Source organism: Pseudophryne corroboree, chromosome 1 (assembly GCF_028390025.1).
Source record: "Pseudophryne corroboree isolate aPseCor3 chromosome 1, aPseCor3.hap2, whole genome shotgun sequence".
In the NCBI taxonomy this organism is placed as follows: Eukaryota; Metazoa; Chordata; class Amphibia; order Anura; family Myobatrachidae; genus Pseudophryne; species Pseudophryne corroboree.
The window spans coordinates 397,642,796-397,663,141 of record NC_086444.1 but is presented as its reverse complement, the minus strand read 5'-3'; the positions used below and the strand labels follow the sequence as shown (position 1 = coordinate 397,663,141).

General features: G+C 46.5%; 1 protein-coding gene across 6 annotated transcripts in view; it reads left to right on the top strand.

Annotated features, from left to right (window-relative positions):
- MYO18B (myosin XVIIIB) overlaps positions 1–20,346 on the top strand; it is a 1,127,577-nt gene that overhangs the window by 630,388 nt on the left and 476,843 nt on the right. For all 6 annotated transcript variants that reach the window (XM_063913212.1, XM_063913213.1, XM_063913208.1 and 3 more), the window contains exons 24-26: positions 2,754–2,882; positions 11,606–11,749; positions 11,845–11,934. In XM_063913212.1, the coding sequence (XP_063769282.1) occupies positions 2,754–2,882; positions 11,606–11,749; positions 11,845–11,934 (363 nt within the window). The remainder of the gene's footprint in view (positions 1–2,753; positions 2,883–11,605; positions 11,750–11,844; positions 11,935–20,346) is intronic.

Here is a 20,346-nt window from a genome sequence, read left to right as displayed (position 1 = left end):
CCAGAAGTGCTGAGAGTCTGAGCACTAGAGCGCTCAGACTCTACTGTGCATGCGCAGATCTCCGGGAAAATGGCGTGGTGGCCATTTTCCCTGAGATTTCTCTACTGCGCATGTGCAGAACTCCGTGAAAATGGCCGCTGGGCCATTTTAACACTAAGTTTTAATACCGCCGTGGACGACGCAGCGGGACTCCAGAGGGTGAGTATTTAGAAAATGGGTGCAGCGTGTGCGGTGGGGGCCCCCTCTGGACTCAGGGGCCCGTGTGCACCGCACACACTGCACCCATTATAGAAACGCCAGTGACTACACTGAGAAACTGGGACAATGTGGCTATGTTACACTAAGGGCAGTACCATGTCACAATTTTCTATGCTTCCAAAACACTGGGCAACTCCCAACACCCTTCCCATCTCCTAATTATACCTGCTGTGCGGTATTGGAAGGGGCATCTATCTGTGGCCAGTTTCCGGTATGAATGGCCGACCATGTTATGGTCGACAGTCATTAGGTTGACCACTATTGGTCGACATTGACATGGTCGACATGGACACATGGTCGACACATGAAAATGGTCGACACGTGAAAGGTCGACACATGAAAAGGTCGACATGAGTTTTTAAACTTTTTTTGGTGTCGTTTTTTGCGTAAAGTGATGGGAACCCCAATTAGTGCACCGCGTCCCCTCGCATGGCTCGCTTCGCTCGCCATGCTTCGGGCATGGTGCCTTCGCTCCGCTACCGCTTCGCTCGGCACAGATTACTGTTCCAATCGTAGTCCACGTGGATCGTAAAGTATGAAAAAGTTCCCCAAAAGAAAAAAAAGTTAAAAAACGCATGTCGACCTTTTCATGTGTTGACCTTTCATGTGTCGATCATTTTCATGTGTCGACCATGTGTCCATGTCGACCATGTCAATGTCGACCAATAGTGGTCGACCTAATGACTGTCGCCCATAACATGGTCGACCATGTGAACGGATACCTTGTGGCCATAACTCCCAAGTACCATGGAATTAAAGAAAAAATGCTGATTGGCTATGGCAGGCCTTGTGAATAGGGATTGTTCCTGCTTAATAAATGATATGGTAAAAGTAAAGTGCACTTTGGGTAGAGGAGAAACAGGCAAGATTATGACTGTTGTTAATAGAATGTACAATCTGTGAAAGTAAATCAATTCTAGATATATGAATTATAGCAATTAATGTGTCTTCTGACCTCACCAATTTTGAACATTTAGAAAGAAATTTAAAAATGTTCAAATTATATTCATTATTTAAATCATGTTCATACACATTGTATGATTAACTCATGCTCATGAGAAAGGGATGTGGGCGGCTCTGAATGTATTAGGGTGTATTCCATGCTGTGTAATAAGAGTGACTACAAGACTGAATACGCACGATACAGTACCTGCTAATCAAACAACAGGTTTCAGAAGAGAAGAGTGGAAACCCCTGTGTGTGATTAGCATGTACTTATATATGTACTATATGCTTCTTACTATATTCAGATGCATGCTAATATTTGTTATATACAATAAAAATCTATCTTTCATAATATATTTCCCATTGTATCATATCTATATTATTTGGTTGCAGCTACTGTATATAGGCCCTCATTCCGAGTTGATCGCTCGCTAGCAGTTTTTAGCAGCCGTGCAAATGCTATGCCGCCGCCCACTGGGGAGTGTATTTTAGCTTAGCAGAAGTGCAAACGCTTGTGCAGCCGAGCTCTGCAATAACAGTTTGTGCAGTTTCTGAGTAGCTCTGAACCTACTCAGCGCTTGCGATCACTTCAGCCTATTCGTGTCCGGATTTGACTTCATACACCTGCCCAGCAAACGCCCAGCCATGCCTGCGTTTTTGCAAACACTGCCTGAAAACGGTCAGTTCACACCCAGAAATGCCCCCTTCCTGTCAATCTTCTCACGACCACCAATGCGAATGAAAACTTCGCTAGAACCTGTGCAAAACCACAAAGGGCTTTGTACCCGTACGTCACACGTGCGCATTGTGGTGCATACGCATGCACAGAAATGAAAATTTTTAGCCTGATCACTGCGCTGCGAACAACGCCAGCTGGCGATCAACTCAGAATGACCCCCATAGTCTGCATTGGTAAATGGCTCTATAAATACTGTTCGTGAAGTAAAGTTGCACTTCTTATCCCATGTAACCAGTTGCTCTTAATATGATTTGATTGCTTTTCTGTGATGCACATCTCACACTAATGTGCACATCAGTTCCATTATAGGGGTATTCTGTTAACTATTATATTACTTGGTGAATAAGACAGCGATATGTACATCTGCAATGTTGGTACGTGCTATTCAGCAGCCACATGCATGTTAAAATCATTAATTATGTCTCCTTTGTAGAGCTAAATTCTAGGTGTCACTGTAACCACAGCCACAATATGCACCACCGCCGTAGGTACAAATATCTGCAAGTGAGTAATGCTCAACAATAGTACATCTGGATCTATATGCATCTACTGAATTCAGTAAAAGACTGCTACTAGTCAATAGACAGATAGTTTTATATTTACAAGCAATTCCACACAATCTCATTTGCTATATTCCCTCATTTTCTTTGTTATGTCTAAGTTTGTCTTTTTGTGAGTCTAGCAGTTTTTCTCCCTCTGTACTATTCGTCAACATGTTAAACTTGCCATTATCGGCAGCTCATTTTGTCACTGTGTGGTTTTGTATTGATTGTTTGTGAAGCATCTTCTGACCATGTATTATTCACTGTAGGTGTTCATGAAATCTGGTGTGCTATCTAGGCTAGAGAAGCAGCGGGAGAAGATGATTTCCCAAGACATGATTCTTTTTCAAGCAGCATGCAGAGGTTTTCTTTGTCGGCAAAAGTACAAGAAACTAAAGGCAAGAATATGATCTAACACGTATCCTTTTATTATCTGCTATCATGTTACTTGCACCATTTCCCCCAAAATTTTATTTCATGTGAAATAATTGATATTAACAAGATGCTGAGAGCGTGATTCAGACACGTGTACAGAACCATTTATTTTGCAGTTAAGTGATTGATGGCGGTCTGCGCATGTGTCTAAGTTACACTGCGCATTTGCCGCAATGGTGGTCGCAGAGAGGATTTATTCGTAAATGTGGTTGGCAATCAGGGATCATATGGGTAGGTAACGGGGAATGGTGGCAAAAATGACTCTGGTCAATGGCTCCAGTATCTCACTCGCAGCCGTGCTCCTTGGCCATAGGACTTTAATTATTGACTGCTCATCCACCGGTGCTGTGTCTTTGTACACAGCTACTGGGATCTGCAAAGCTGCCAGTGGGCTTCTCAATACAAATCCACGAAGCTGCGACATTTGCATATTATCGCACAGCCTCTGCGAACTAATCCGCAGCTGCAAATGCATTTGTGTGCACTCTGACTGAGGCCCTTTAAATCAATAAACGTAATAAATGGCTGTAATTGGAATGAAAGGGGAACACAAGACATATGCTGGCCATACATTAGTCGTCCTAATGTATGGTCAGCAATACAGTACATCACAGGTGATAAGATTGTGTATAAGTTGTTGCTTTTCTGCTGCCTACTGGTAAACTATATTAGTGATGCATCAGACATACTATGAAAATGCTGAATAAAGTTGTAACTAGGGGTGTATCTAGGAGTCTGAGCGCCACTGGCAAATTAAGGGCATGGGCGCCCCCCCCCATATTTGAAATAGGGAAGGCGTGTGTGCTGAAAACAGGGCATGGCCACAAAATAGTACCACAAATTCAAATTACAACACACAGTAGTGCCCCTTACTTATGTTACGCCACACAGTAGTACCCCTTATACACATTATGCCACACAGTAGTGCTCATTACAGTGTGAGCCTTATTCAGACCTGATCGCTGTGCTACAAATTTGGTTGTCCTACGATCAGGAAGTCGCCGCCCAAGGGGGAGTGTTAATTCACCCGTGCAAGTGTGTGATTGCATGTGTAAAATATCTCTCAGTCAGCGGACAGCTGCAAATCCATTTACAATCACCACTGAATGTTTTTTCCAGTGTGTGCAGTCCAGGACTAACTCCTACAGTGCGAAAAGAACAGGTTGATCGGGTTAGGAGCTAACGTCACACACCCTCCCAGAAAACGCTTGGGAACGCCTGTGTTTTCCCTGACACTCCCAGAAAACCACCAGTTACCACCCACAAAAGGTCTCTTCCTGTCAATCAGCTTGTGAATGGCTGTGTAATCAAAATTTCCGCACCAGCTTGTTGCTGTTTGGTGACACATGTGTGCATTGTGGTGCATACCCATGCACAGTCAATCGATAATTTCCCGCTGTGCCCACAGCAGCAATCAGGTCTGAATCAGGCCATGTGGCCAGTATTTAGCAGCAGCAATTTACCATGATTTATTAACCTGCCCAGGAAAGTATTTATGGTCAATGTAGTAGGGAATACCAGAGCTGGTGGCTGCCAATCATACAATATGTGAACAAACAGAAGCAAATCCTGTCCCTCACCACACAACTGAAACTAAGGATGACATATAAACACAATTTACTTAATGTAATATTTCTTCTAAATTTCTGAATAATAAACTTTTGGCCTAGCGGTGCCGTGAATTTTTTTTTTCTGATTCTCTAGGGCGCAGAGATTAAAAAAAAGTTTGGGATCCACTGGGGTAGTGTGTTCTTCTCCATATTGCCCCCCACCACCCTACACACACACACACACACACATGTACATCCTCCCTCTCTCCACAGTGTGCAGTGTGCTCCTACTCACAAAAGGATCCGTTTGAACAGCGCATTTTCCCTTGGCAGGGGGGCTGATGCTTGTCACCTCCCGGCCGCTTCTCACCCCTCCAGCTGGACCTGCAGGAGCTGCTGCACCCCGCTCCCCTCATCAAGCACTCTGGCACACTGGTTGGCTGGAACGGGACGGGTGTCACCGCATGTACTTACCGTTAACAGCGCCGGTGCCCGTTACCGCACTACCGTGATAAAGCGCTAAATAAACTACAGCTTCCAGCAGCCCGTGCTGCCGGGAGCTCCCAGCAGCAAGGGCTGCTGGGAGCTGTAGTTTTAGAGCGTCCTTACTGTAGTGCGGTACTGAGCACCGGCGCTGTTAACAGTAAGTAGATGCGGTGCGAGTCTCCGTCCTGGCCAGGCACTGCTCAGGGGGACTGGGGCACACTAGGTTCTACCCCTGGCCGCGGATGACACTGCCTGGTGGCGCCCCTCTTTAGCCGGCGCCCCTGGCAAGTGCCATCTTGGCCAATGGGTAGATACGCCCCTGGTTGTAACACTGTGCTTCGGGACTGAGTAGGGCCAAGAATATTTTCAAATAATACAAAAGTGATTCTGAAGTATGTGTAATACACGTGATGGTTATATATTTAAGCTTCTGTAAGTAAGAGCTGTGTAAACAGCAAGTTCTCATGTCATCACTTAATATCTGTAAGTTCTGATGTCATCACTTAAGTGGCCACTAGGAAAACATATGCATTATAAAGCATTAATGCATCCGTACTGTAAGCTGCTAAAGATACAGTATTAGAAGATACGTAGGATTTCCGTGACTGTATAAAACACCACTTTAGTTTTTTTATTTATTTTTCTCTGACGTCCTAGTGGATGCTGGGAACTCCGTAAGGACCATGGGGAATAGCGGCTCCGCAGGAGACTGGGCACAAAAGTAAAGCTTTAGGACTACCTGGTGTGCACTGGCTCCTCCCCCTATGACCCTCCTCCAAGCCTCAGTTAGATTTTTGTGCCCGGCCGAGAAGGGTGCACACTAGGGGCTCTCCTGAGCTTCTTAGTGAAAGTTTAGTTTTAGGTTTTTTATTTTCAGTGAGACCTGCTGGCAACAGGCTCACTGCATCGAGGGACTAAGGGGAGAAGAAGCGAACCTGCCTGCTTGCAGCCAGCTTGGGCTTCTTAGGCTACTGGACACCATTAGCTCCAGAGGGACCGAACACAGGCCCAGCCTCGGAGCTCGGTCCCAGAGCCGCGCCACCGGCCCCCTTACAGAGCCAGAAGCAAGAAGAGGTCCGGAAAAATCGGCGGCAGAAGACATCAGTCTTCAACAAGGTAGCGCACAGCACTGCAGCTGTGCGCCATTGTTACTCAGGCACACTTCACACTTCGGTCACTGAGGGTGCAGGGCGCTAGGGAGGGGGGCGCCCTGAGCAGCAATGTAAACACCTTGGCTGGCACAAATACACCACATATAACCCCCAGGGCTATATGGATGTATTTTAACCCCTGCCAGAACTCACCAAAAAGCGGGAGAAAAGGCCGCCGAGAAGGGGGCGGAGCCTATCTCCTCAGCACACGGGCGCCATTTTTCCATCACAGCTCCGCTGGAAGGACGTCTCCCTGACTCTCCCCTGCAGTCCTGCACTACAGAAAAGGGTAAAAAAGAGAGGGGGGCACTAATTTGGCGCAGTTTTAATACTAACAGCAGCTATAAAGGGAAAAGCACATTTTATAGTGGTATTCCTGTCTATATATAGCGCTCTGGTGTGTGCTGGCATACTCTCCCTCTGTCTCCCCAAAGGGCTAGTGGGGTCCTGTCCTCTATCAGAGCATTCCCTGTGTGTGTGCGGTGTGTCGGTACGATTGTGTCGACATGTTTGAGGAGGAAAATGAGATGGAGGCGGAGCAATTGCCTATTATAGAGTTGTCACCCCCTAGGGAGTCGACACCTGAGTGGATGAGGTTATGGAAAGAATTGCGTGACAGTGTCAGCTCTTTACGACAGACAGTTGACGACATGAGACAGCCGGCTACTCAGCTTGTGCCTGTCCAGGGGTCTCAAACGCCATCAGGGGCTTTAAAACGCCCGTTACCTCAAATGGCAGACACAGACACGGATACTGACTCCAGTGTCGATGATGAGGAGACAAACGTGACTTCCACTAGGGCCACACGTTACATGATTGAAGCAATGAAAAATGTATTGCATATCTCTGATAATACAAGTACCACTAAAAAGGGTATTATGTTTGGTGAGAAAAAACTGCCTGTAGTTTTTCCTGTATCCGAGGAATTAAATGAAGTGTGTGATGAGGCGTGGGTTTCCCCCGATAAAAAACTGATAATTCCTAAAAGGTTATTGGCATCGTACCCTTTCCCGCCAGAGGATAGGGCACGTTGGGAAACACCCCCTAGGGTGGATAAAGCGCTCACACGCTTGTCTAAACAGGTAGCACTACCATCTCCTGATACGGCCGCCCTAAAGGAACCTGCCGATAGAAAGCTGGAGAATATCCTAAAATGTATATACACTCACACGGGTGTTATACTGCGACCAGCAATCGCCTCAGCCTGGATGTGCAGTGCGGGCCTGGCGTGGTCGGATTCCCTGACTGAAAATATTGATACCCTAGTTAGGGACAGTATATTACTGACTATAGAGCATTTGAAGGATGCATTTCTATATATGCGTGATGCACAGAGGGATATTTGCCGACTGGCATCAAGAGTTAGCGCGCTGTCCATTTCTGCAAGAAGAGGTTTATGGACGCGGCAGTGGTCAGGTGATGCGGATTCTAAAAGGCACATGGAAGTATTGCCTTATAAGGGGGAGGAGTTATTTGGGGTAGGTCTATCAGACCTGGTAGCCACGGCAACTGCTGGAAAATCCACATTTTTACCCCAGGTAGCTTCTCAACCTAAGAAGACGCCGTATTATCAGGCGCAGTCCTTTCGGCCCCATAAGGGCAAGCGGGCAAAAGGCGCCTCATTTCTGCCCCGTGGCAGAGGGAGAGGAAAAAGGCTGCAACAAACAGCCAGTTCCCAGGAACAAAAGCCCTCTCCCGCCTCCGCAAAGTCCTCAGCATGACGCTGGGGCTTTACAAGCGGACTCAGGCACGGTGGGGGCCCGTCTCCAGAAGTTCAGTGCGCAGTGGGCCCACTCGCAAGTGGACCCCTGGATCCTTCAGGTGGTATCTCAGGGGTACAAATTGGAATTCGAGACGTCTCCCCCTCGCCGTTTTCTAAAGTCTGCTTTACCGACGTCTCCCTCAGACAGGGAGGCAGTATTGGAAGCCATTCACAAGCTATATTCCCAGCAGGTGATAATCAAGGTACCCCTCCTACAACAGGGAAAGGGGTACTATTCCACACTATTTGTGGTACCGAAGCCGGACCGCTCGGTGAGACCAATTTTAAACCTAAAATCCTTGAACACTTACATACAAAGGTTCAAATTCAAGATGGAGTCACTCAGAGCAGTGATTGCAAACCTGGAAGAAGGGGACTATATGGTGTCTCTGGACATCAAAGATGCTTACCTACATGTCCCAATTTACCCTTCTCACCAAGGGTACCTCAGGTTTGTGGTACAGAACTGTCACTATCAGTTTCAGACGCTGCCGTTTGGATTGTCCACGGCACCCCGGGTCTTTACCAAGGTAATGGCCGAAATGATGATACTCCTTCGAAGGAAGGGAGTTTTAGTTATCCCTTACTTGGACGATCTCCTGATAAGGGCAAGATCCAGGGAACAGTTGGAAGTCGGAGTAGCACTATCTCAGATAGTGCTGCGCCAGCACGGTTGGATTCTCAATATTCCAAAATCGCAGCTGATCCCGACGACACGACTTCTATTCCTAGGGATGATCCTGGACACAGTCCAGAAAAAGGTGTTTCTCCCGGAGGAGAAAGCCAGGGAGTTATCCGAACTAGTCAGAAATCTCCTAAAACCAGGCCAAGTCTCAGTGCATCAATGCACAAGGGTCCTGGGAAAGATGGTGGCTTCTTACGAAGCAATCCCATTCGGCAGATTCCACGCAAGAACCTTCCAGTGGGATCGGCTAGACAAATGGTCCGGGTCGCATCTTCAGATGCATCAGTGGATAATCTTGTCACCAAGGACAAGGGTGTCTCTCCTGTGGTGGTTGCAGAGTGCTCATCTTCTAGAGGGCCGCAGATTCGGCATTCAGGACTGGGTCCTGGTGACCACGGATGCCAGCCTGAGAGGCTGGGGAGCAGTCACACAGGGAAGAAATTTCCAGGGTTTGTGGTCAAGCCTGGAGACATCACTTCACATAAATATCATGGAGCTAAGGGCCATCTACAATGCTCTAAGCCTAGCAAGACCTCTGCTTCAAGGTCAGCCGGTGCTGATCCAGTCAGACAACATCACGGCAGTCGCCCACGTAAACAGACAGGGCGGCACAAGAAGCAGGAGGGCAAAGGCAGAAGTTGCAAGGATTCTTCGCTGGGCGGAAAATCATGTGATAGCACTGTCAGCAGTGTTCATTCCGGGAGTGGACAACTGGGAAGCAGACTTCCTCAGCAGACACGACCTCCACCCGGGAGAGTGGGGACTTCACCCAGAAGTCTTCCACATGATTGTGAACCGTTGGGAAAAACCAAACATGATGGCGTCCCGCCTCAACAAAAAACTAGACCGGTATTGCGCCAGGTCAAGGGACCCTCAGGCAATAGCTGTGGACGCTCTGGTAACACCGTGGGTGTACCAGTCAGTGTATGTGTTCCCTCCTCTGCCTCTCATACCCAAGGTACTGAGAATCATAAGAAGGAGAGGAGTAAGGACTATACTCGTGGCTCCGGATTGGCCAAGAAGGACTTGGTACCCGGAACTTCAAGAGATGCTCACAGAGGACCCGTGGCCTCTACCTCTAAGAAGGGACCTGCTCCAGCAGGGACCCTGTCTGTTTCAAGACTTACCGCGGCTGCGTTTGACGGCATGGCGGTTGAACGCCGGATCCTGAAGGAAAAAGGCATTTCGGATGAAGTCATCCCTACCCTGATCAAGCATTTCCTGCAAACAGGACTGTCTATGGGCCTAAAATTAGGGTCCATTAAGGTTCAAATTTCGGCCCTGTCGATTTTCTTCCAGAAAGAACTGGCTTCAGTTCCTGAAGTTCAGACGTTTGTCAAGGGGGTACTGCATATACAGCCTCCTTTTGTGCCTCCAGTGGCACCTTGGGATCTCAATGTAGTTTTGGGGTTCCTAAAATCACATTGGTTTGAACCACTCACCACTGTGGACTTAAAATATCTCACATGGAAAGTGGTAATGCTGTTGGCCCTGGCTTCAGCCAGGCGTGTCTCAAATTGGCGGCTTTATCCTATAAAAGCCCTTACCTAATTTTTCATACGGACAGGGCAGAATTGAGGACTCATCCTCAATTTCTCCCTAAGGTGGTTTCAGCGTTTCACTTGAACCAGCCTATTGTGGTACCTGCGGCTACTAGGGACTTGGAGGACTCCAAGTTGCTGGACGTAGTCAGGGCCCTGAAAATATATGTTTCCAGGACGGCTGGAGTCAGAAAATCTGACTCGCTGTTTATCCTGTATGCACCCAACAAGCTGGGTGCTCCTGCTTCTAAGCAGACTATTGCTCGTTGGATTTGTAGTACAATTCAGCTTGCACATTCTGTGGCAGGCCTGCCACAGCCAAAATCTGTAAAAGCCCATTCCACAAGGAAGGTGGGCTCATCTTGGGCGGCTGCCCGAGGGGTCTCGGCTTTACAACTTTGCCGAGCAGCTACTTGGTCAGGGGCAAACACGTTTGCTAAATTCTACAAATTTGATACCCTGGCTGAGGAGGACCTGGAGTTCTCTCATTCGGTGCTGCAGAGTCATCCGCACTCTCCCGCCCGTTTGGGAGCTTTGGTATAATCCCCATGGTCCTTACGGAGTTCCCAGCATCCACTAGGACGTCAGAGAAAATAATAATTTACTTACCGATAATTCTATTTCTCGTAGTCCGTAGTGGATGCTGGGCGCCCATCCCAAGTGCGGATTGTCTGCAATACTTGTACATAGTTATTGTTACAAAAATCGGGTTATTATTGTTGTGAGCCATCTTTTCAGAGGCTCCTCTGTTATCATGCTGTTAACTGGGTTCAGATCACAGGTTGTACGGTGTGATTGGTGTGGCTGGTATGAGTCTTACCCGGGATTCAAAATCCTTCCTTATTGTGTACGCTCGTCCGGGCACAGTATCCTAACTGAGGCTTGGAGGAGGGTCATAGGGGGAGGAGCCAGTGCACACCAGGTAGTCCTAAAGCTTTACTTTTGTGCCCAGTCTCCTGCGGAGCCGCTATTCCCCATGGTCCTTACGGAGTTCCCAGCATCCACTACGGACTACGAGAAATAGAATTATCGGTAAGTAAATTCTTATTTTTTAAACTGTTTTTATTGAAAACAACACATCAGTATTGATGTCATCACTTCAGTGTTCATGAGGAATATTATAATACAGTTTGCACATAGGAGCAAAGGCTCTGATACAGTGCCAGAGCCTTTGATCGTTTGTGTGCATGCGCCATCTTCCTGAATATCACTGGGAAGATTTAACTGTTGAGGAGGAGGGACCTGCTTGCCGGCACAGGGTAAAATACCGGGTTGGTGGGTCCTACTGCTCACAGTGCATTAAAATGACCCTGTACCTGCATTAACATTTTTTGGGGATATGAGAAGTCACCTCAAATCTCTGGGCTCTGTATAAATTGTTTATATGGTTACAGGAAGCTAGTGGCTTCTAATACTGTATCTGTGATATTTCACAATAGGAGCCACATTATCCTATACTTGATCATTGTATGCAGACTGTACATTGAATGATTTCTATTTACTCTGTTTAGATTCAAATGATTGCCCTAAAATGTATCCAAAAGAATATCAGGAAATACTATTGTATCAGAGACTGGTTGTGGTGGAAAATAATTTGTCAGATCCGTCCCTCATTGACTGTCAGTGTAGATGAGGCCAAGTTTCTGGCGAAGCAGGTAAGTAGCAGGACACAATGTTTCCCCTATTCACACACGCATTAGACCATTGTATACTGTAGCTTGGCATAACGTACTCTCTGTGTATTCTGTAGGAAGAAATCATTGCTCTGACAGCAAAATTTGTGAAATCAGAAAAGTCAAGAAATGATCTGCGACAGAACGTTGACCTTCTGGAAAGCAAGGTAAGAACACATTGATTTATCTGAGTTACAAAAACATACAGATGGAGCCACGCTAATCGTGGCTCCATCTGCAACTGAGTGCGCCTGGCGAAGCGGACTCCCGTGCATGAATGAGCGCACGCGCCCCATTTAAAGTGAAAGGGAGCATCTCTGTGCGCTCACCAGGCACGCCGGGCGCCCCCGCCTGCGATGTAGCCACACTCAATGAACGTGGCTCCATCTGTAACATAAGAATTAGAGAGGTGTTATTTATCTGCTTACACTTTTCCTTAAACATAGGGGGTATTACTACATACGGTATGGGATCCTGGCGGACGGGATGGCGGCAGTCACTATACCGACATCGGCATCCCATCCGCCAGAATGCGGCAGTGGGGCGAGCGCATTGAGGGCACAGTACTCGCTTTGCTCACCACAGGTTCTCTGCTCCCTCTATGGGTGTTGTGGACACCCACAGAGGGAGAATCACCTACCTTGTCGGTATTCCGGCGGTGGCATTGTACCACTGTTGGAATTTTGGCGTCAGTATTGCGACCGCTGGGGTCCTGACAGGTGACATGTTAAATGCATACCCTACATACACCTAGTGTCTATACGTAATATGACGTGATATACCCGGTGTTATTCAGGCACTCAGAAATTAGTAGTGTACTACATTTTGCATATTATACACAACACAGAATCAGTGAAAAGTCACTCATAGTGTATTAGAGACACTAGGCTGTGGTATTAATCACACAGGAATTTTGTTTTACACACAAAGTCACAGATTGAGTACAATGAAAAAAAGCTGCGGCCAATTGTACCTGAGTCTTTTTACACATATTCAAACTCAGTTGTACACGGATCTATAAATCCAATTCATCAGTATAATCTACAGTAGCAATGTAGTTTTGTCACTCCAAGTTGTAATATTTATGCAACTAAGCAGTACATTTTGAGTGAGAAAGACACTCGGTGTGGCTGAGTCGCCCGGGTACTAGGTTCTCGAGAAGGGCTGTTTGGTGCGACTGAAGCCACAATGTAGAAGGACACATCTGTGCAAAATCATTATTGGTCCCCACCAATATAGAATTGTATATGCCTCTGTTCAGTGCTCCTCTACAATATCATTCCCTTCTCCCAAGTAGTTACACATCCCTTAATCTCTATAGTTACATATTTCCTCCCATCCCTTGCAGGGGCCAGAGCTGGTGTAAACCAAGTGAAGCATTGAGTAAAAAAAGAGTCTTTGACCCCCACCCAAAAAAGTATTTCTCAGGGCAGTTCCAGTGTTCCAGTCATTATGTATATTACATATTATAGTCGTCTATCCATACAGTGATATGAAAATCAATTATTCAACTGCAGTGCTTAATCTATTAATACTGCTGACACTGTTATACCTGTTTTTTTTTTTAATATAGTATACTGCTTACATGTGTACTATTATACAGGAAGTATGTTAGTAGTGAAAATAGAGAGCTCTGAGTTGCATATTATGGTAGGATTTTCTATATATGTAACTAGAGCCCCGCCCCAGCTTTGCACAGGAGCAATTTTCAATTTACGGCGATAGGCATTTTTAACCAAGATTTTATAGGATTACTTTGATGAAAAATAATAATTTTTCACATACAGTAAATGAAAGAGGAATTGAAAAAAAGGAAATTTAGTATCAGTAAATAGGTCTTACGTCAATTTTTCTGGAGAAAATGTATAATACGTATTAATCGCTACATAGTATGAAATAAAGTACTTCATTGTGATATATCTTAACGGTCTGACCTTTTTTCTTTGACTTGCTTCACTAACATCATAAGTGCTTGGCTCCCTTTTGTCCTAGATTAATGTTTCATAGACCTGGACCTTCCTCGACAAATGCTCTATAGAATTGCGAAAACTGCATCAAAAACCATCCACTAGTTCTAAATAGTAAGAGGCTAAAGCTGCTCCTCACCTCTATGGGGGGAATTCAAGTGTTTTGTGTGCAAGCGTTCACCTGAAGGCGCCCGACGGAACAATTAAAGTGTTGGCACACTTTTTGGATCCCGAATGCCGGCCACTCGTAGCACACCCCTTCCCTGTAACACATATCTTCTGCATATTGCTTAGTTTCTCTGTGTCGATGGATCACCTAGTAAAATAAACTTTGTATAATAAGTGGAGACTTGGATTTTGACTCACCTCGTCTGCAGTATATCAGTGACCATTCAACAGGAGATTATTCTTTCTGATTCACTGCTGAGGGAGGCTTGCATCTCATAGACTCTCCCAATCCCCAACTCTTCAGCCACAGTAAACTTGTTAGCAGATACAGTGGAAAATTTCCCATTACACGTGCACGTGCCTAGGGGCGGCACTTGGATGCTTGTGTTGGTACTGTCAGCCCAAAAAGTACCAGTAAACTGCAAAATATATCCACTGTACTGTCCCTTATGCCATCTTGAAAACAGTGTAAATGGGTAGGACATGCACATATTAGTCCTTTAAGCTGTCCTGCTTAGTAAATGTAAACATAATTAAAAATAAGATAAATTTCATACTTAGTGGCTTTTTCTTTATTATTCTTTTCTCTGACGTCCTAGTGGATGCTGGGAACTCCGTAAGGACCATGGGGAATAGCGGCTCCACAGGAGACTGGGCACAACTAAAAGAAAGCTTTTAGACTACCTGGTGTGCACTGGCTCCTCCCACTATGACCCTCCTCCAAGCCTCAGTTAGATTTCTGTGCCCGGCCGAGCTGGATGCACACTAGGGGCTCTCCTGCGCTCCTAGAAAGAAAGTTTATTTTAGGTTTTTTATTTTACAGTGAGACCTGCTGGCAACAGGCTCACTGCATCGAGGGACTAAGGGGAGAAGAAGCGAACCTACCTGCTTGCAGCTAGCTTGGGCTTCTTAGGCTACTGGACACCATTAGCTCCAGAGGGATCGACCGCATGGAACTGGCCTTGGTGTTCGTTCCCGGAGCCGCGCCGCCGTCCCCCTTACAGAGCCAGAAGCAAGAAGAGGTCCGGAAAATCAGCGGCAGAAGACATCAGTCTTCACCAAGGTAGCGCACAGCACTGCAGCTGTGCGCCATTGCTCCTCATGCACACTTCACACTCCGGTCACTGAGGGTGCAGGGCGCTGGGGGGGGGCGCCCTGAGCAGCAATAAAAACACCTTGGCTGGCAAATATATCACAATATATAGCCCCAGAGGCTATATATGTGATAAATACCCCTGCCAGAATCCATAAAAAAGCGGGAGAAAAGTCTGCGAAAAAGGGGCGGAGCTATCTCTCTCAGCACACTGGCGCCATTTTCTCTTCACAGTATAGCTGGAAGACAGCTCCCCAGGCTCTCCCCTGTAGTTTGCAGGCTCAAAGGGTTAAAAAGAGAGGGGGGGCACTAAATTTAGGCGCAATATTGTATATACAAGCAGCTATTGGGAAAAATTCACTCAATATAGTGTTAATCCCTAAATTATATAGCGCTCTGGTGTGTGCTGGCATACTCTCTCGCTGTCTCCCCAAAGGGCTGTGTGGGGTCCTGTCCTCAGTCAGAGCATTCCCTGTGTGTGTGCGGTGTGTCGGTACGGCTGTGTCGACACGTTTGATGAGGAGGCTTATGTGATGGCAGAGAAGATGCCGATAAATGTGATGTCGTCCCCTGTGGGGCCGACTAGAGATGAGCGGGTTCGGTTTCTCTGAAACCGAACCCGCACGAACTTCATGTTTTTTTCACGGGTCCGAGCAGACTCGGATCCTCCCGCCTTGCTCGGTTAACCCGAGCGCGCCCGAACGTCATCATGACGCTGTCGGATTCTCGCGAGACTCGGATTCTATATAAGGAGCCGCGCGTCGCCGCCATTTTCACACGTGCATTGAGATTGATAGGGAGAGGACGTGGCTGGCGTCCTCTCCATTAGAAATTAGATTAGAAGAGAGAGAGAGATTGTGCAGAGTCAGACAGAGTTTACCACAGTGACCAGTGCAGTTGTTGTTAGTTAACTTTTATTTATTTTAATATATATCCGTTCTCTGCTATATCCGTTCTCTGCCTGAAAAAAAACGATACACAGCAGCAGCCAGTCACACAGTGTGACTCAGTCTGTGTGCACTCAGCTCAGCCCAGTGTGCTGCACATCAATGTATAAAAGGCAAAGCTTATAATAATTGTGGGGGAGACTGGGGAGCACTGCAGGTTGTTATAGCAGGAGCCCCCAGGAGTACATAATATTATATTAATTTAAAATTAAACAGTGCACACTTTTGCTGCAGGAGTGCCACTGCCAGTGTGACTAGTGGTGACCAGTGCCTGACCACCAGTATAGTAGTATATTCATTGTTGTATGTATTGTATACTATCTCTTTATCAACCAGTCTATATTAGCAGCAGACACAGTACAGTGCGGTAGTTCACGGCTGTGGCTACCTCTGTGTCGGCAGTCGGAACTCGGCAGGCAGTCCGTCCATCCATAATTGTATTACAATATATACCACCTAACCGTGGTATTTTTTTTTCTTTCTTTATACCGTCATAGTGTCATACTAGTTGTTACGAGTATACTACTATCTCTTTATCAACCAGTGTACAGTGCGGTAGTTCACGGCTGTGGCTACCTCTGTGTCGGCAGTCGGCAGGCAGTCCGTCCATCCATAATTGTATTATTATTATAATATATACCACCTAACCGTGGTTTTTTTTCCATTCTTTATACCGTCGTCATAGTGTCATACTAGTTGTTACGAGTATACTACTATCTCTTTATCAACCAGTGTACAGTGCGGTAGTTCACGGCTGTGGCTACCTCTGTGTCGGCAGTCGGCAGGCAGTCCGTCCATCCATAATTGTATTATTATTATAATATATACCACCTAACCGTGGTTTTTTTTCCATTCTTTATACCGTCGTCATAGTGTCATACTAGTTGTTACGAGTATACTACTATCTCTTTATCAACCAGTGTACAGTGCGGTAGTTCACGGCTGTGGCTACCTCTGTGTCGGCAGTCGGCAGGCAGTCCGTCCATCCATAATTGTATTATTATTATAATATATACCACCTAACCGTGGTTTTTTTTCCATTCTTTATACCGTCGTCATAGTGTCATACTAGTTGTTACGAGTATACTACTATCTCTTTATCAACCAGTGTACAGTGCGGTAGTTCACGGCTGTGGCTACCTCTGTGTCGGCAGTCGGCAGGCAGTCCGTCCATCCATAATTGTATTATTATTATAATATATACCACCTAACCGTGGTTTTTTTTTCATTCTTTATACCGTCGTCATAGTGTCATACTAGTTGTTACGAGTATACTACTATCTCTTTATCAACCAGTGTACAGTGCGGTAGTTCACGGCTGTGGCTACCTCTGTGTCGGCAGTCGGCAGGCAGTCCGTCCATCCATAATTGTATTATTATTATAATATATACCACCTAACCGTGGTTTTTTTTCCATTCTTTATACCGTCGTCATAGTGTCATACTAGTTGTTACGAGTATACTACTATCTCTTTATCAACCAGTGTACAGTGCGGTAGTTCACGGCTGTGGCTACCTCTGTGTCGGCAGTCGGCAGGCAGTCCGTCCATCCATAATTGTATTATTATTATAATATATACCACCTAACCGTGGTTTTTTTTCCATTCTTTATACCGTCGTCATAGTGTCATACTAGTTGTTACGAGTATACTACTATCTCTTTATCAACCAGTGTACAGTGCGGTAGTTCACGGCTGTGGCTACCTCTGTGTCGGCAGTCGGCAGGCAGTCCGTCCATCCATAATTGTATTATTATTATAATATATACCACCTAACCGTGGTTTTTTTTCCATTCTTTATACCGTCGTCATAGTGTCATACTAGTTGTTACGAGTATACTACTATCTCTTTATCAACCAGTGTACAGTGCGGTAGTTCACGGCTGTGGCTACCTCTGTGTCGGCAGTCGGCAGGCAGTCCGTCCATCCATAATTGTATTATTATTATAATATATACCACCTAACCGTGGTTTTTTTATACCACCTAACCGTGGCAGTCCGTCCATAATTGTATACTAGTAAACTATCCAATCCATCCATCTCCATTGTTTACCTGAGGTGCCTTTTAGTTCTGCCTATAAAATATGGAGAACAAAAAAGTTGAGGTTCCAAAATTAGGGAAAGATCAAGATCCACTTCCACCTCGTGCTGAAGCTGCTGCCACTAGTCATGGCCGAGACGATGAAATGCCAGCAACGTCGTCTGCCAAGGCCGATGCCCAATGTCATAGTACAGAGCATGTCAAATCCAAAACACCAAATATCAGAAAAAAAAGGACTCCAAAACCTAAAATAAAATTGTCGGAGGAGAAGCGTAAACTTGCCAATATGCCATTTACCACACGGAGTGGCAAGGAACGGCTGAGGCCCTGGCCTATGTTCATGGCTAGTGGTTCAGCTTCACATGAGGATGGAAGCACTCAGCCTCTCGCTAGAAAACTGAAAAGACTCAAGCTGGCAAAAGCACCGCAAAGAACTGTGCGTTCTTTGAAATCCCAAATCCACAAGGAGAGTCCAATTGTGTCGTTTGCGATGCCTGACCTTCCCAACACTGGACGTGAAGAGCATGCGCCTTCCACTATTTGCATGCCCCCTGCAAGTGCTGGAAGGAGCACCCGCAGTCCAGTTCCTGATAGTCAGATTGAAGATGTCAGTGTTGAAGTACACCAGGATGAGGAGGATATGGGTGTTGCTGGCGCTGGGGAGGAAATTGACCAGGAGGATTCTGATGGTGAGGTGGTTTGTTTAAGTCAGGCACCCGGGGAGACACCTGTTGTCCGTGGGAGGAATATGGCCGTTGACATGCCAGGTGAAAATACCAAAAAAATCAGCTCTTCGGTGTGGAGGTATTTCACCAGAAATGCGGACAACAGGTGTCAAGCCGTGTGTTCCCTTTGTCAAGCTGTAATAAGTAGGGGTAAGGACGTTAACCACCTCGGAACATCCTCCCTTATACGTCACCTGCAGCGCATTCATAATAAGTCAGTGACAAGTTCAAAAACTTTGGGTGACAGCGGAAGCAGTCCACTGACCAGTAAATCCCTTCCTCTTGTAACCAAGCTCACGCAAACCACCCCACCAACTCCCTCAGTGTCAATTTCCTCCTTCCCCAGGAATGCCAATAGTCCTGCAGGCCATGTCACTGGCAAGTCTGACGAGTCCTTTCCTGCCTGGGATTCCTCCGATGCATCCTTGCGTGTAACGCCTACTGCTGCTGGCGCTGCTGTTGTTGCCGCTGGGAGTCGATGGTCATCCCAGAGGGGAAGTCGTAAGCCCACTTGTACTACTTCCAGTAAGCAATTGACTGTTCAACAGTCCTTTGCGAGGAAGATGAAATATCACAGCAGTCATCCTACTGCAAAGCGGATAACTGAGTCCTTGACAACTATGTTGGTGTTAGACGTGCGTCCGGTATCCGCCGTTAGTTCACAGGGAACTAGACAATTTATTGAGGCAGTGTGCCCCCGTTACCAAATACCATCTAGGTTCCACTTCTCTAGGCAGGCGATACCGAGAATGTACACGGACGTCAGAAAAAGACTCACCAGTGTCCTAAAAAATGCAGTTGTACCCAATGTCCACTTAACCACGGACATGTGGACAAGTGGAGCAGGGCAGGGTCAGGACTATATGACTGTGACAGCCCACTGGGTAGATGTATGGACTCCCGCCGCAAGAACAGCAGCGGCGGCACCAGTAGCAGCATCTCGCAAACGCCAACTCTTTCCTAGGCAGGCTACGCTTTGTATCACCGCTTTCCAGAATACGCACACAGCTGAAAACCTCTTACGGCAACTGAGGAAGATCATCGCGGAATGGCTTACCCCAATTGGACTCTCCTGTGGATTTGTGGCATCGGACAACGCCAGCAATATTGTGTGTGCATTAAATATGGGCAAATTCCAGCACGTCCCATGTTTTGCACATACCTTGAATTTGGTGGTGCAGAATTTTTTAAAAAACGACAGGGGCGTGCAAGAGATGCTGTCGGTGGCCAGAAAAATTGCGGGACACTTTCGGCGTACAGGCACCACGTACAGAAGACTGGAGCACCACCAAAAACTACTGAACCTGCCCTGCCATCATCTGAAGCAAGAAGTGGTAACGAGGTGGAATTCAACCCTCTATATGCTTCAGAGGTTGGAGGAGCAGCAAAAGGCCATTCAAGCCTATACAATTGAGCACGATATAGGAGATGGAATGCACCTGTCTCAAGTGCAGTGGAGAATGATTTCAACGTTGTGCAAGGTTCTGATGCCCTTTGAACTTGCCACACGTGAAGTCAGTTCAGACACTGCCAGCCTGAGTCAGGTCATTCCCCTCATCAGGCTTTTGCAGAAGAAGCTGGAGGCATTGAAGAAGGAGCTAACACGGAGCGATTCCGCTAGGCATGTGGGACTTGTGGA